Here is a 16,718-nt window from a genome sequence, read left to right on the forward strand (position 1 = left end):
TTAGTAGAAGAAATTCTGTCTCAGAGAAAGACTGCCATTTCCCAGCTCTATTGCAGGGGTCAATGACTTTCCTCTGTTCTTTATTGTGTTGTATTCAGATTTGATCAATTGTTGTGATTCCTTAAAAGAGGACTTGTAAGCACCGATCAGTCATTGTAATATGGCTTATCGACAAGGGATGATTTTCCTCAGGGTATCGTTTATTATTCTATCAAAGCGATTTGTAGAGGTGCGCAATTCTATTCCATCTGCTGTTTCATAGCATTGTGATTGATTTATAATTTATATTGAAATACCAACATTTACAAAGTCTTAAGCTCCCAAACTTGTTAGCTCTTTGAAATTCTGAGAGATTGATGAGTCATTTTGTTGGATCACAGTAATCTTTTTGTCCATTGTCTGATTTGTCTGTCCATCTGTCAGTCTATATTTTGCTGTCTGTCTTTCTTTCTGTCCGTCTGTCTGTGTGTCTTTCCATATATTTGTTTGTTTGCGTATGTGTCTTCTGTCTCAGTATACATGTACGGTATGTCTGTCTGTCTCGCCATTGTCTCTGTATTGCTGTTTCTCGACCTAGTTTTACAGCAAAATGGTTCAATATCATCTTTGTTTTGACATATAAAATGCAATGCCCTTTTGGCTCCAAACAGGCAACATGTAGTATCAAGTTCACTGTAACGTTTGTGCATCAATCGCCCCCTTTATGCTACCTTTGTCTGTTCCTGTTCTAGATTTTTGTAACCATCAATTTTCACTCGAGGCATATTCCACCCCCATTAATCTTCCACGTGGGCTGTATTGTAATGTTTTAACTTGTATAAAAGGAGCGTGAATGTTTTAAACATGTCAAGAACCTTTTTTTCTTGCTCATATTGACAACAAGTTTTTAACAGCCTCTTGAATTTATTTCATCTAAAAAGACTTTTATGATTATTTACGTGACTTTGTAGGTGTTTTCTAGGAATGACACCCACGTTTTGAAATGTAATAAAATTGAAAATACATGTACTGCTAATTTTAGTGCTGATGGAAAAGGCTCTTGATAGCTGACAAGGTTTGAACCATAATTTACATGTAGTCTGTCGCCACAAGGTGAAGTATCAAACAGGTATAAATAAGTAAAATCAGCATGTTTTCTTGTTTCCACGAAGAATGATCTGAATTCTACAGTAATTTTTATGAACAATTCTTCCGATATTCTCTACAAATAGGCCCACTTGTGATATAGAAACTGACGTTATTCCTAAGGTCCTACATCATACATGTAGCTTTTGAACATCATAATCATAAGTCACGCATTGCAGTTCATTTGTTGTAGGACTTTGTACTCCTGTAGTACAATCACATTTGTGTTATGTTCTGGAGAGGTCAGTGCACTTTAGTTTGAGTGATTTATAAACACCTTGTGATATATGATATATCATTTATGTGTAATACAATTTTAGAGTGACGAAAACCCCAGACCTCAATGTTTAATTGCATGTTCATGTATGTGAGAACCTGTTGTAATGTTCCATTCAAGCACGAATATGTTCCGTCGAAGACAAGACTTTGCATTTTGCACCCTTTGAAACTTGTAGGCCTACATGTATGAGAACTACTAGTGATGAAGATACTTAAATAGGGTCATGTCATTTATTGCAATTACCAGTGGAGACAAGGCTATATGTCTTGCATTCCTCCTTGAAACTTGTTCTTGTTCATGTAATGATGAAGATATGTTACAAGCAGGGTCATGTTGTAAAGTGCATGTTCCAGGGGAGACAAGACTCTGTGTCTTTCATCTTCCTTGAAACTTGCTAGAGGAACCTAGAGTGCGTTTGAGGCTCATCTTATTCATCACTGTGAAGATGGTTCATAAACCCTCCCACAATACTCTGGGTCCCGTATAACATTGGTAAAGTGTTCCTTGATTCCATCCCAAAATGGAAATTCACTTCATTCCTCTTTCTATTCAACCTTTTCTTGGAATATTTAACAAAGCTAATTAATTTTGTCTTTCTTTTTTGTATCGCCCTCTTACAGACCATCATCTGAGATGAAGCGGTCAGACATCGAGAGCTCCGGCAGCGAGTCGGACGCGGAGAACACGTCGGAGAGCGAGAGTGAGAGCGAAGAGAGTGATATTGATGAGACTCCACCTCCATCTCCTCCTCCTCCTAAGGTAGTGCTTCCTTCTCCTTTTGTGTAGTTGTATCACGCGATGACCCCAGTGACAAACTAACACTGTATGCATTAAGCTGTTATTGTATTTTAGTAGTCAGAATGCATGATACATACCTGATTTGCTGCAATGTTGGGTTAACCTTGGGTTATCACTAGTACCTGAGGGAGCTTTTGATCTGGTCTATGGTCTAGAGTTTTAAGTTGACAGGATCTATTCAGATAAAACCATTATATATTTCATAAGAGAAGGTGCAATACCATACCGATGTGTTTTTACAGAGATGCATAGTAGTTTGGGAAATATTCAATGTTGTTGATCCTGAACGATAGTGGCAAATGGATCACCAGTCACAGTCGACGTTGACCTATCGATACAGTTGGTTTAAGATTTTAAGAAATGAATATGCTTATAAATATTTGTTGTATTGATAGCTGCCTCAAAGTGGTACATTTGTAACCGAAAGCAATATATGCATTACTCAGATTTAACGCCATGAACTGTATCTCTTTATGTTTCAGAAGAAGTCATACAGCTTGATGAACCAGATCCGGAAGGTGCAGAAAGAGATGCCCCAGATGGCACCAAGTACTCCTCCAATCCGTGGACCACCCAGCGTAGAGAACCCACTCTCCAATTCCAGGCTAGATCCAAACGAAGGGTCCAAGCACCCAGAACAGAGCGCAGAAAGCGGGGACGACAACGATAACTTCAGTAAATATAACAACAGCCAGCCTCCCACCTTCACAGATTTCCATCAACTCTCAGAAAGCTCGCACGAATCCAAAGCATCTCCAAGCTCTGTCAAATCAAAAGGAGGTAGCAAATCATCGACGAAGCCGTTGGGCAGTAGTAAACCGACTGTAAAGCGCCCTCAGTCACGGACAGACAACTCAAGTAGCTCCAAAGCGAGCAGTGCGAAAGACACTAGCAGTTCACCCAGAGTTAAACCTGAATCAAATTCTAAAGAGAGCACCAAGGCTAAGAGTAGTAAACAGTCCAGTAAAAGTGCTAGTAGTGGTCAGAACAAAAAGTCCCCTGGACCTGGGGCTGGAGCAAAGTCCAGCAGCAAATCCCAGGAGAAGAAACCTGGACAGAGGGCCAAGACAAGCGAGAAGAAGAAAAATATCAAGCCAATTATCAAGTCAAATCAATTTGTTTCGGACTCTGATTCCGAGGATGAAAGGACTCCATTGCGGCCGTCGTCCAAGGCGGCCATCAACACTAGCACGAGTAGTAGCGGGAGCAGTAGCTCCAGTAACTTGGACACCAGTTACCCTGTCAGGCAAACCAAGGTTGAACCAGACAGCGGCAAGCGCATGCCAGGTGTAAAAAAGGGCGATAATAAATATATTGTGAAACCAGAGCCCCTGGATACCTATGAACATCGGAGACCACCTTTTGATGACTTTGCTCACATGGACCCTATTGTTTCCCCGATAAGGGCAGACTTCATTGATGAGCAGTCGCGTCCTCTTGACCGCCATCCGGAAATCAAGTTTGACAAGGATGGCAAACCGTCGGTGTTTGTCAGGTTAAAGCGGGAGCTCTTTGATCACTTGCCAAAGTCTAGTGTGATCAAGTTTGAACAAAACGTTCCTGGAACTTCAACTCAGAAGCGGAAAGACTCCAACGACCCGCCTGAAAAACCCTCCGCAATCGTAAAGCCTGTCAAAAGGAAACAAACTGAACTTGAAAAGGAGGTTGGTTGTGCCAGCTTGGCTATTTCAAATGTGTTAACCTGACTACTGTTAGAATATCAGTTTGATAGAAACTTTATTATTTTTAAAGGTTTTGATGTTCATGAAATGAAAGACAAATAGAATACTTCCTAAAAAAAGGGTCCAGAATTTTGTTATGACCTTGTTGATTTGTTTCTAGAAAACCATCAGCATTTATTTTGTTGTATGTCGGGCAGAAGGGACAGATGAATGTGTGGACATTTGATGTATACCTCGATAAAAATAAAAAAAAATTAAGTTTGAGCTGCTCTTTGAAAACATCATCACAATACTTTTCTGTCCATACATCGTCCAAATTGTTAATAGTAAAACGATGAATCAAAAGAGTTTGTAGGAAACAAAATACGAAAAGTTGTATTTTCATCCTTCTGCCGACACAATTGTTTAATTTCCTGGTATAAACCAAAGATATCTTGTTTTTGCATGATGAAGCTCTGTATCCCTTGTAATAAATATCTTGTATTTTTGTTTCAGAAATCTGGGAGGCCGGAGAACAAAAGATCAAGAATAGAGAACAAGTCACCGAGGAGGATGAGAGAAGAAGCTCTGAGGGGTGTGAGGGACGAGCCCACCGAGGCCCTAGAGTAAGTCCAGTTTCAGAAGATAGGGAATGGATGCTCCAGGGACAATTGCTTCAGGCATTAATTTTTTACCAAGATCAGGGCTAGGGATACGGTAGTGTTTGGGTATTTAGGTTAGGTTTAGGGTTAAAATTAGGGTTTGGTATGCTGTTATGTCCAGGGTTGAAGTTAGGAGTTTGGTTAGTGTTGGACATTAATGTGGAGCAATTGTTGCAGAAGCTAGTTTTGTACAACCTGGGGTATGGGATAGAAGTGGGGGAGCAGAGGGTCAATTTGCAGATCACCCATTACAACAAAGAAGTTGTAATTTCCCCCTTAGTGAAGGAATAGAAGATAAAGGGGTTTTGATAGGAGGTTGTTTGAAAAGTCAAAATGCAATAGAATGTTGATTCAGTCATACCCTTTGCCCATGTTATGATAAAGATAGTAGTCTGGAGGAGAGTAGAGTCAAACATTGTTTGCTTCTGGCCCTCAACAGATGATATCATTCAAGATGTGCCTCATATCTCTAGTGTATGAACTTAGTATGACCATCAACAAGAAGTAAACTGTGGGATAGTGACACTTTCCGTCATATTACATGACTTGTATTTACAAGTATGTTTGCGTTTGTTTGCACATTTGTAGGCCGTTTGTATCGAGTGAGAGTTCACTAGACAGGCGGCAGTCTTCAGACAGGAGAGGGAGTGTGTCAAGTATGACCAGTCAACAATCCTCACACAGTAGCAGGAGAACCAAGAACGATTGCGACCCCCACCATCCATCCAGCCGCTCCAAGCGGGACAGCAGCCGCAGCCGAGACTTTGCCAGCCAGCGCCTCCACGACTGGACCAGCCCCGAGCGCCATGCTGATAGGTCAGTGGAAATGCCGCACAATGTGGCCCTCGGAGGGGGCGAGGCCGACCCAGCCGCCTCCTCACACCGCAACGGCGGCCTCTCCCACTCTCATTCTCACTCTCTCCCTCCCCACGCCCACCATTCCACCGCTTCTCACCCCCATAGGGGTGTGGAAGGGGAGGACTGGAGGGTGTTCCCTCCTGCAGAGAGCTACCAAGGTTATGGTGAGGAGGCGCAATCCAGGCACAGACTAGAGTTGGACGAAAGGTGAGTGAGTTCGTCGATGCGATTAGCTCGCTTGTCTGTTCCCTTTCGTTCTCTCGTTGTTGTTGTTGTTGTTGAGCCCTTTCTCGATTACCTTGCTTTTGTTGAGATTGAGTGTTCTTTGCTTCATTAACTCATCGCCAGCCTAGAGTCTGTTCACAAGCACAGCAATAAATACAGTTTGAGGTTGATGGTGTGATGTTTGTATTGGGTCTGATCTAGTGCTTCTGGAAGATCATGGCAGTGTGAAATGGTCAGTTTAGCAAAGTATCCTCATCAGGCATGCAAAGCACCTCACAAAGTACAGAGTTCTCGCTCCCTCGCACCTTAAGCCCAAAGGAGAAAAGATCAATGACCGCTGTGCCCTTCAGCAAGGCTGTATTGATATGTCTGACAGCTGGTTGTTGAGTGGTACATGGAAACTCATGAGTGAAGATTGAATCAAGTCATGATTCAGCTCACTGACAAATATACTCCCATGTCATCAAAAGCCCTTCTCACTGCCGTAGTAGACACGTAGTTCAGTGCTTCACGTCCTCAAATTGTATATTAACACATAAGCAGTCATCATCTAATTAGCAGTGCACTAAATATAGGGGCTATGAGAACACTCCCAAATGGATAGATAGTGATGAATATTTAGATCTGTATGGTTTACAGGTTTTGATATTTAATGTGTTTTCTTTCTTGATGGCATATCATATTATATCTTTGACCCTTGTGTAAATTTGTGATCGAGAATATTTCCCATATGTTATAGTTTTGAAGAAAACATTTCTGCCAATGACACACGTCTTTCAAATGTCTTTGTGATTCCTTTATTTTCCAACTTGCATGAAACTGTGGATGTTATTTTACTGGTTTTACCTTTTTAAATGCATGCTCTTGTTTAATTTGACGCTTCAGTTTTACAGGTTTTTGTGTATAAATGCTAAAATTTTGAAGGTTGGATGGATGGAGAGATAGAAGGGGGATGGAGGAGAGGGAGTAAAGGAAGGGATGAAGAAACTAGAGACAAGATGAGATTAGAGGAGAGGTAAAGCAGCAACTATAAAAGAGAAAAAGACACATGAAGAAGGGGGTATTGGGTAAGCTTAAACGGGAGGAATAAATTCAGCAAAGAATGAAGTGGATGATATAATGGCAAAGGGAAGACTTAGAAAGACTAAAGAGAAGAGAAGGGAAGTAAAGAGGAAGTTAGACTACTCAATGAAAGTCTAAGAGAAATAATTTCATTTAAATAATAAGGAAAACAATGGCTGAAAGAAGAAATTGTAGTAGAAGAAGCCATTTGGAAAGATAAAGGAAAGACAATGGACACCTACAATCCTTTCATCTGAAAACAACATGAGAAGTGCTTAAATCCATACAAAAAGGTTGGGATGCAAGATGTACTCTCCTTACGACTTTCCCCCCAAGCTCTCAGGCAGAGCACTCGATAGTATCGGGTTACAGACCGACCCTGCGCAAAATGAGAAAAGAAAGATACACATAATTGGTAGTAGCCACGATGGCTCAGGGTTTTTTCTGGATTACACCCACCGGGGATTCGCCGTGTCTCCGATGGCCCATCAGAATCATCGATCTATCGGTAACTTGAGATTTGTACGGTGGTTGCATTATCACTATTTTTAATGGGATTTAATATCTGGAGAAGAGAAAAGAGATTTCAACATTTGAAATTGGTGAAGAAAATGTACCCAGCTTGTATGTTTGTAACCTGAATCCATAGGGTAGTAACATTAGTAGTGCGCTTCATGAAAAGATGTTTTTGTCTTTGAAAATGGGGAAAAGGATAGTGTTGTAATGGAATAGTTTTCCCTGTAGGAGTATGGAGGCAAGTTTTATGGGCTGCATCCTGTTCAAGTGCATGCCATCTATCATGTTTGTTTCAAGACTTCATGAGATTCGATGCAGAAGGGAGAGAGAGAGAGAGAGAGAGAGAGAGAGAGAGAGAGAGAGGGGGGGGAGGGAGGGAGAGATAGAGAGAGAGAGAGAGAGAGAGAGAAAGAGAGAGAGAGAGAGAAAGAGAAAGAGAAAGAAAAGGGGGAGGGGAGAAGGGGGAGTCATTGACAGAAAGCATAACATTATTTGAGTCATATTTAGTTTTAAGCCAAGAATGAATGGGCAATGGTGATATATAAAATTTGGCACTATGTTGGAGAGAAAAAAAAGTGGGAAATAATCATAATTTATGATGTAGCTGCATATACTGGTAACTTGAGGCAAACTGGATAGCGTGACATGTTTCTACTTTTGACATTGGATGAGAGTTGGTTCAATTTGGTTGATATTTTTCCCTTCTACCGGTACTTTTAAGAATAGTTTCATTGTCTGACTAAAAATTGGTTAAACTGGGCTAATCACTTAATTTGCATTCATGATGTATGGCAATGGTGGAGGTGCTTCCATTATCTATCCATCCTGGGTAGCTGATGAAAAATCACCCCCCCCCCCATCAATATTAATTATTCTCACCAAAATGATATAATTTAAGCCACTTCTGTTTGATATTATTCACTGTCCTCTTAATTGATCATCCTTTTTCATGCATAACTAAGAGATATTGATGAAAGATGACCAATGCATGGCTTTATTAATCGTAATTAATTCTAATGTTCCATTTACTACAAAGGAATTTACTTCCTTGCTTTAATTTGAATTACATGTAGTATTGAAACGGAGCTTGCTAGAGCAGTTTAATTACTAATCACCAGATATTGTAGTATGCAGTTCATCTCAGTAAAATGTAAGTCATATGTAAGTGTCAACTATTGGTGATTATCTATGTGAGCCTGTATGGATGCATCAGCTAGTCTACTCAAAAGTTGCTTTTTTATTTTGTGAGAGTGTATTAAACTTGCAATACCTCTTCATTAGAAGTAATATTTGGTGCTATCTTCAATATAGTATAGTGATATGGACCCCCTAATACCACATAAATATTGCCTGTTTATATTCACAAGGGTGTTAACTCATATACTTTGGCCCCAAACTGACAAATAAAGTCAGTGATATTTATGACCTGTGGTGTTATTAAGAATGAATATATGTACATGCCGGATCTATTGAAGTATTACTTTAGAGAACAAACAGCAACCGGCAGGAGTTAAAATTAACCCCAGAAATTAGACACGGATTCTGACCTCGATCTCTCCGGTCCAGTCATTCCTTGAAGAGAGTCAATTTCTTTGTTTCAGATCACAAATTGATGCCATGCATGATTAATTGAACCAGGGGAACACCTGCGTCCCCCTAATTTGGGATCGCTGGGACGAAAGGGATGATTACTCGCCCCTCTCTCTCTGATGAAGCCGAAAGAGAATGAATGGATAGGATTAGTTGGAATTTAAAGATGGATAGAAGGAAAAAGAGATGGCATAAAATAAATGGATTTTGATAATTCAGTAGCTTTTGAGAAAGCCATACATGAATTCATGTTTACTTGAATTTGTATGAATATGGAAATAGAGAGATAGTTGATGAATGGATAGATAAATAAGAGATTGCGAAAGGATGAATAATAGATGGTGAGAGGATGGATTGATGGATAGCAAGATAGGTAGATAAATAGATTTTCCTAGATAGATAGATGGAAGGATGGATAGATATATAGATAGATAAATACTTGCCAAGCTGTGACACAGCATGAAGCCAATGCATTGGGAAAATAAGGAATGGAGAAGGTATGGATAGATGGATAGAGAGATGGACAGAATAACTACATAGAGGGGCAGACAGAAATGTATTTGTTATTAGGTTAATATCAATAAATAGATACTTGAAGATAGATAGGAAGAGAGAAGAAACCAAGATAAATTGGTAGTTGGTAAATACATGGAGGTTGATTAAGGATTAGAAAGATAGTTTGGTAAAGAAATAGTTATAATTTGTGTATAGATTGAAAAAGGGATAGATAGATAGTTAGTTGGATCAAATAATACATGCGGAGGTGGATATATGAGTAGACATATCAATGTGATAAAAAGGAATTGATAGACTTAATTAATAGTACATATAGGGTGATAATACTTATAGGGTGATATTAAACATAAACAAATATAAGAAGGGGTACTAGGAATTAGACCCACCGCTTAGTTCTTAGAAAAACATATATCGATTCTGCTTGTATTTGCCTTTCTTTGTAACAATAGATACTTTACGATAAAGAATCTTTGAAACCAAACTGCCTAAAAGCACACAGGGCACAAAGATAGTATAAAGGTTGTGATAGAAAAATGATATTGAGGATGAAATTGTGCTTACAAAACCAGGAATTTAATCCTGAAATCAATGCTGGCAATTCCTTTCCTTTAATAGTGCATTTGGGAAGCGGCTATTCAATACATGCATGAGCAATTAAGATGAAGGAATCTGAAAATGACAAAGAATACATAGAAAATCAATAAGGCCTTCATCTGCGGAGAATGAATTGATGAAGTTGTCATTGTTTGGTTGTTAAGAGCAAGAGAGATTCACAAGATTTCTCTCGTAAATAATAAAGCACTCTCCTTTCTGCCTTTTTCCGGCTGGCTCCAGCATGTTGCAGAAATGAATAATATATCGGGTTCGTGGAATGCACCTTCCAATGCATAATGAAGGGATGGAGACACACATCTGCCCTTGCCCGGCTAAGGGGTAGACAGTGTGTGTACAGCGTATGTGTGTGTCGGCTTCTATCCTGGACTGTCTGCCATTTTATTGCAAAGTAGACCTCTAATCACAATATGCCTATTGATTTTTTTTTTCTCTTCCCTTCTCCATCTCTCTTCTTGGACGACAGAAGTGTATTTCATTTTAGTGGCAAGGTTGCCTCACCAGACACTGTTTCTCTAATGCGATGACATAAGCATTACCTGTCTCCCTCGCTAAGAGGGATTGTTTAATCTCTTGTAAAAACAGGGATATATGGAGTGTAGGATAAGATTTTAAGTGCGTACCGTGCGCTAGAAAGGATTTATTTATTTTTAGATGCTAAGGTCTGTATGATATATATGAAACAATCCAAATATGCTTTGCGAATCCATATGTTGCTTTCATTAACGGGAAATTTGTACTTATTAGAGAGAAATAGAAGGAAAATCACATGTACTGTAATTAAAGTTATATTGTTGACCTTCTTTCTCTCTCTCTCTCTCTCTCTCTCTTTCTCTCCCGCTCTTTCTCTCCCTTTCTCTCTCTCTCTCCCTTCCTTTCTCTCTCTCTCTCTCTCCCCCTCCCCCTCTCTCTCTCTTTCTGTATCACTTGAGTAGTAATGTCAGAAAGATTCTGGGATACAATTTTTCTTTGGAAACCTTTCTGTGTTCTAAATTTTTGAAATAAAAATTGAGGTTATAAGCAGGTTCTCTTGCATATTGAATCATGAATTAAAAAACTGAAATTCATTATAATATACTAACCTTGAAATATCATAATCTATTGACTAAAAGAACAACCCAAATGAAAATGTATTTTCCAATTTCATCATGTTCTTTCATTGAGAATACAAAAGGCAATTGGGATGTTCCATGTAGGCTACTCTAAATACATGGATGTTTTGTTGGGTAGAACGATAGAACGGTGGGATTCTGTTTGTCTGGGTGTGTGGCGGGGTGTTTGTCTGGGTGTGTGGCGGGGTGTGTGGCGGCACCAAGTACGTTCACACCAGTGACACCTGGCTTCCTCCATCTAGCTGTCAACAGCTCTCCCGAAAAGAGAAGGGCAAAATATCACTCAGATTTAGTCCCTGAAAAGAAAGAGAGAGAGAGAGAGAGAGAGGAGAGAGAGAGAGAGAGAGGGGGGGGGGGGAGTGAGAGGGAGAGTGATATGTTTGCCTGTGTGTCATTCAATTTCCTGCCAATGTCGAGATTTATCCATGGTGATAGTCACAACACATCTCGTTGCTATCTCAATACTGTAATGCGACAAGTGATGGCTACTCCACCAGCAGGCTCGTTCGCTCCTGAGTTTCATCTGCGGCGGCGAGTCGGTGCAGATGTCTGCGAGGTGAAGGTGGCACGGGATGGGTTAATCGTCTTTGAGCGTCTAGCTGTACGGACGAACAAGCTTGCTTGCTTGGTATTTTGAGATTGATTAGATTCTTGGTATGCTGTCAGAAAGGAAGAATGTCAAATTGAATTTCCTGCATGTCATAAAGGTACGAGCGGGAACATAAAATGTGGCGTGGATTTTCGGTCCGGTGACCTTTAGAGAGGCTTTGGATGCCTCCAGGTTCTGAGATGCTAAGGGACTATGCATTCATCATCAATTACTCGTTGTCCAGATGAGCCATAGATAGGCACTTCTGGCACATAAGATGCTGACAGTGACAGGCATATGAGTTGAATGGTATTGATGTATATTTTTCCCAGTTGGAGAATTGATGCAGTATGTGCATCGGGATGCGATTAGCAGTGTTTCCTTTTTAGTACACAGGTGAAATTGATAGGGCTGTTGCAATAACCCCAATGTGACATTTCTTCTTAAAATGTGGCTTCTTGATGAACTTGCGGTCTTTCTCTCTTTTTATCTCTGTCTCTGTATCTCTCTCTTTCACTGTCTGTTTTGTACATCGGATCTATTGCTGTCTTTCTCCCTGTATTGTCTCTAAATCTTTTTTTTCTTTCCCTTTTCTCTTTCTCGCTCTCTCTATTCCCCCTCTCTTTATCTCACCCAGTTTCTTCCTCTCATTCTTTTCTATCTCACACTTTGATAGTCTTTGTAATATTACCCCTCGTATCTTTTTCTTTTCCATCTACAGTCTGTCTACCTATCCCTCTGTGACTTGCTTTTCCCCGTTTATGTAAGCTGCTTCATGAATAATTTGTTCACCTGTGTCACCTTCCCATCCCATCCCGCTAGTCACCCTGGCGCCCTGTTTTAGGTTGCCACCCTCCCAAATTACCCCACCCCATTGTTCCCCCTCCCATTTATCCTGGCTCCATTGCCTCATTGCCCTCTAATCCCTCTGGCTCCTGCCTTTGTGTCCCCCTCCCCATTGCCCCCTCACTCATTTTGTCATGGCACACACCTTGTCAGCCCTCCCTATTGGTATTGCCCCCTAGTTTGAAGGCTCACCCCCTTGTCAGCCGTTATGTGTAACAGTGTCTGCATTATGAGACTACAACAGGGTCTGTACTTCAGCCACTCCTGTTTTGTTCGACACAACCAGGAACTGACAGATCTAGCCTCTGCTCAAATCTTTATGAATCGTGGTTAAGTATCAAAGTCTGTGCTTGCAGACTAATCCCCCCCCCCCTCCACTCTTCCTCTCATCCAACCATCCTGACCCCACCCACCCCACCCCAACCTACCTTAGTATTCTGCTTACCTACTTGGCACTGATTCTATCTGCAGTCACCTCATGTTCACATGTCAGTCATCAGATGAACACAAGTTAGGGTCTCTGGTTTCAGCCAGATTGGGGCCTCCAGGCCAGGGGGGGGGAAACAAGTCAAGAAATGACGAAAAAGATAATACATTCCGACTTTACTTTCCTCTCCCATAGACTATGTAGTATTTCTTGCTGCGCTGCTTGTTGCACTATTTGCACCCGAGCCCAGTCTGCAAGTACAGACTCTATATTGGTGCATCAATAAATATTCATAGTGGATTAAGATTACTAGTAGCCTACATAAGTGCATAGGATCTGTTCTATCGAAATGTAGTCTACATCTTCAAAACATTGAGTTCAAATCCCTCCACAAACAGTACAGCTAGTAATAATAAGCAATCTTTATCCAGACAGAAAAGAAATAAAGAACAATTCTTTGGTTATTTCAACATTTAGAAATAATATCTCATACATATTACCAAAAATTGATGTACCTAGATTTTTACATCAATGTAGTACAGAACTTCCAGTACCAAACTTACGGACCCATATGGGACAAGCCTGCATTAGTTAGATGATTGCGCTACATGTATGGGAAATAATCATATCAGTTTATATTTAGACCTTAATTGGAGATATGAAATAACCAGTTGCCTTTCAACTTGACACTTCTTGGCAACATCCTGGCTATGATTAAGTTATTTTGAAGCAATGTTTACTGCAATACAAGGTAGTTTGAATCACAGGAATGACAACAGAATTAGTTATGCATCAGTTAATAAAGGGGGCACAGAGGAAAACCATCAGTCACAGGGTTTTGGGTTCAAATCCAGGCGTAAGTTTGTACTTGTGTCTAAAAACCTCAGTCACACCACCAAACTGATTCCATACTGACCGATTCTTGACCATTTGGTGTGTAACTATTGGTTCGATCTATCGTCGGTCTGGTGTTGGTCTTGCCGGTGTAACTGGGGTATTACACAAGGTATTTCATCTGCAGTTGTTGTGCTCGGGTGTCGCTAATTTGTACCTGGTAGGAAGAAATACCTTGAACGTTTTCAACCATTATAGTTTCAGCTTGATTAAAAGCTAGGTAGCCTTTATTGAAAGACATCCTATAATTCCAATTATGATAATTGTCAGCATTCATGTGATTTCCAGTTGATTAAAGGCACAGCTCAGAACCAAATTACTAAGCTCTCCTCCTTCCCTCACCGTCATCAAGGTTAATTACTTATTACATTACATCGTGTCTACCATAAAGTAGAGACAAAAATGTGCCTGGATGTTAATGAACGAAAAAATAATAGATCAGCTCATTAGTGGCAAGCATTTCAAACTGATTAGAATTCATAGAAATAGGGTAGATCCAGGAGGGGGTATTATGCTAGAATTTTACCATGTAGCAATGATCCTGTATGAATAGAACATTTCCCAATCTTGTCAATGTTGATTACCGGTATGTGTTCCATGCACATTATGTTGGCTATAAAGCGGAAATTTTAAAAATGTGCTTTGATGTTAATGAATAGATAGTAGATCAATCCATTAAACCCTGAGCATTTTAAAATGATTATAGTTTGTAGAAGTAGCGCTAGGTGGGGGCATTGAGGTAGATGATAAATGTAGCAGCAGTAAATAGATATCATAATGTAATTAGAAGTTCAGAATGTCTCTTTTGTTCACGCTTTTGAAGGTTAATTAATTACTTTTATGTCGGCTTATTATCGTACCAGCCATAAACAGGTGGGTAAAGAAAAATTGTCCCCGGATGTTCCCCAAGAGATTATAAATCAATCCATTAATCATGAGCAATTAAACATGATCAGTAATTGTAGAAGGAGGGTAGATGTGAATTGTGTTAGATCGTCGACATCTAGAAACACTAATGTGTAAATGTTACATGTCATTGAGACAGAAAGTAAACACTTACAAAGATGATGGTGATAATGATGATGATGAATGATGATGATAAGGAACATTGATATTTAAATGATGAGCATGTCAAGCTAATTAGAATTTTTAAAAGTAGGGTAGATGGAAATTGTGCTAGACCATGAATACTAACAGTAGTGTATAAATAATACACATCGTTGAGACAGACCGTGAATACTACCGATGATGATGATGAATTCATAGTCGACTCCCCTGGGAGGACAAGCCGGATAGGTTCTAGAGATGAGCTTCTTCAGCTCTCCCTCTCCCTCTCCCTCTCTCTCTCTTGACGAAGTAGACGACTAGAGGGACTAGAGAGCTGGAAATTAATCATTTCAAAGTGCCAGGAACAATTTGCGTGCGATTCATCATAGCATGACAGTCGACCCTTTGCATGTTAACCCATAGCTGCTCAGTGATCCCTGTTTAATGAGTAAAATACAAATATTTTGATCTAGAATTCTATGAATTACACATTGTACATGAGCAGGAAGCGCAAACAATGACAGTCTCTAAATTCGCAACATGTTGTGAAATTTGTAATCACTATTTTAATTAACAAATGGGCAATGTTTTGTTGATTTTGGTCTATTTTTATTCACATTTTTATTTAAAAAAAAAATCTGTGAAGGAATGGAAAATCATAATAACTGTTGCCTATTTGAGGAGGTAGAAGTGATTTATTTAGACCTTTAAAATACTGTGAAGTGATATGGGTTAAAGGTATTATTCCCCTGTGCATCAATCGACTGCATGCTGATGAAATGTTCTTGTTAGCATTCTTTCTTCACAGTGATGGAAACATGTCTGGCTTGGATCTCATCCGAAGGAGAAAGCATAAAAGCATTTGAAATTGTTTGCAGGCTTCATTATGTTGTTGGCTTACTCTGCTCCAAGCACTTGATGGGGATGGGATTGAGATGTTTTAGATTATTGATATTCATTTTTGAGAGATTATTGAATGCCGAGAAATGGAGCAAAATCTTTTATAGTAAAAGTCGAATGTTTATTTGAAAAATGATAATAATTACATTTGATAGCTACATATGTAAATAGCAAACCAGATTATGCTATTACCCCTAGCAACCACTCCCTTACTGCAACCATTAGCCCCCTTGACTGACAACTCTCCTTGCCCTTCTTCTTTAAAATTCCAATTCAAACAGTGTATGAATGGCCAAATATACCCCACTTCTCCCTGACACCCCTCCCCAGGTCCTCATGGTTGATTATTATGGAGAATATTGTAAGACCCTAATTTAACAAAATATTCAAATGAAATTTACTATTACTCAAATTCAGCAAAAGTATCATAATACAAAATAAATTGAATCACAACTTCAAATTTACAAAAATGGGGAAAGTTTCTGGCAGTGGAGATGGCCGCCATTAATAGTTTGCCGAAGTTCCTGGTTTCACAATAATCTTGGCTAGCTAGGTCTGAGACATCCTGGAGGTATTTGTGCATTGTTTGAAGACAGGTTTCCGTGTTTGTTTGGGATGGATATTCCCTTGCTGCGCCGTGACCTTATGGAGAGGTTTGACAGTTTGCCAACCTCCTGCCTGCCTGCCTGCTTGGTGTGTTTTCAATACGAGTGAAGAAAAACTTCAAAACAAGGGCATGATTGTATTTATGGGGTTATCGTTATGTGGCATTGCTAGCAATATTATGATATTTACACCCCCCTCCTGCTTTCATTTCTAGTGTAAAGGAACTTCAAATCGAGGGCATGATTGTATTTATGGGGTTATCGTTATGTGGCATTGCTAGCAATATTATGATATTTACACCCCCCCCCCCTCCCTGCTTTCATTTCTAGTGTAAAGGAACTTCAAATCGAGGGCATGAATGTATATTTGGGTTCTATATTTGGGTTCGTTGT

The 16,718-nt window shown here is 39.8% G+C and overlaps 1 protein-coding gene across 1 annotated transcript in view; it reads left to right on the forward strand.

The window, feature by feature from the left end:
* The window catches only part of LOC579182 (AF4/FMR2 family member 3), a 57,749-nt gene that overhangs the window by 26,538 nt on the left and 14,493 nt on the right, over nucleotides 1-16,718 (forward strand). The window contains exons 3-6 of the mRNA XM_030980567.1: nucleotides 2,026-2,164; nucleotides 2,686-3,867; nucleotides 4,381-4,490; nucleotides 5,115-5,591. Of these exons, the coding sequence (XP_030836427.1) occupies nucleotides 2,039-2,164; nucleotides 2,686-3,867; nucleotides 4,381-4,490; nucleotides 5,115-5,591 (1,895 nt within the window). The 5' untranslated portion in view covers nucleotides 2,026-2,038. The remainder of the gene's footprint in view (nucleotides 1-2,025; nucleotides 2,165-2,685; nucleotides 3,868-4,380; nucleotides 4,491-5,114; nucleotides 5,592-16,718) is intronic.

The sequence above is a fragment of the Strongylocentrotus purpuratus genome, unplaced genomic scaffold, assembly GCF_000002235.5.
Source record: "Strongylocentrotus purpuratus isolate Spur 01 unplaced genomic scaffold, Spur_5.0 spur5_scaffold_11, whole genome shotgun sequence".
In the NCBI taxonomy this organism is placed as follows: Eukaryota; Metazoa; Echinodermata; class Echinoidea; order Camarodonta; family Strongylocentrotidae; genus Strongylocentrotus; species Strongylocentrotus purpuratus.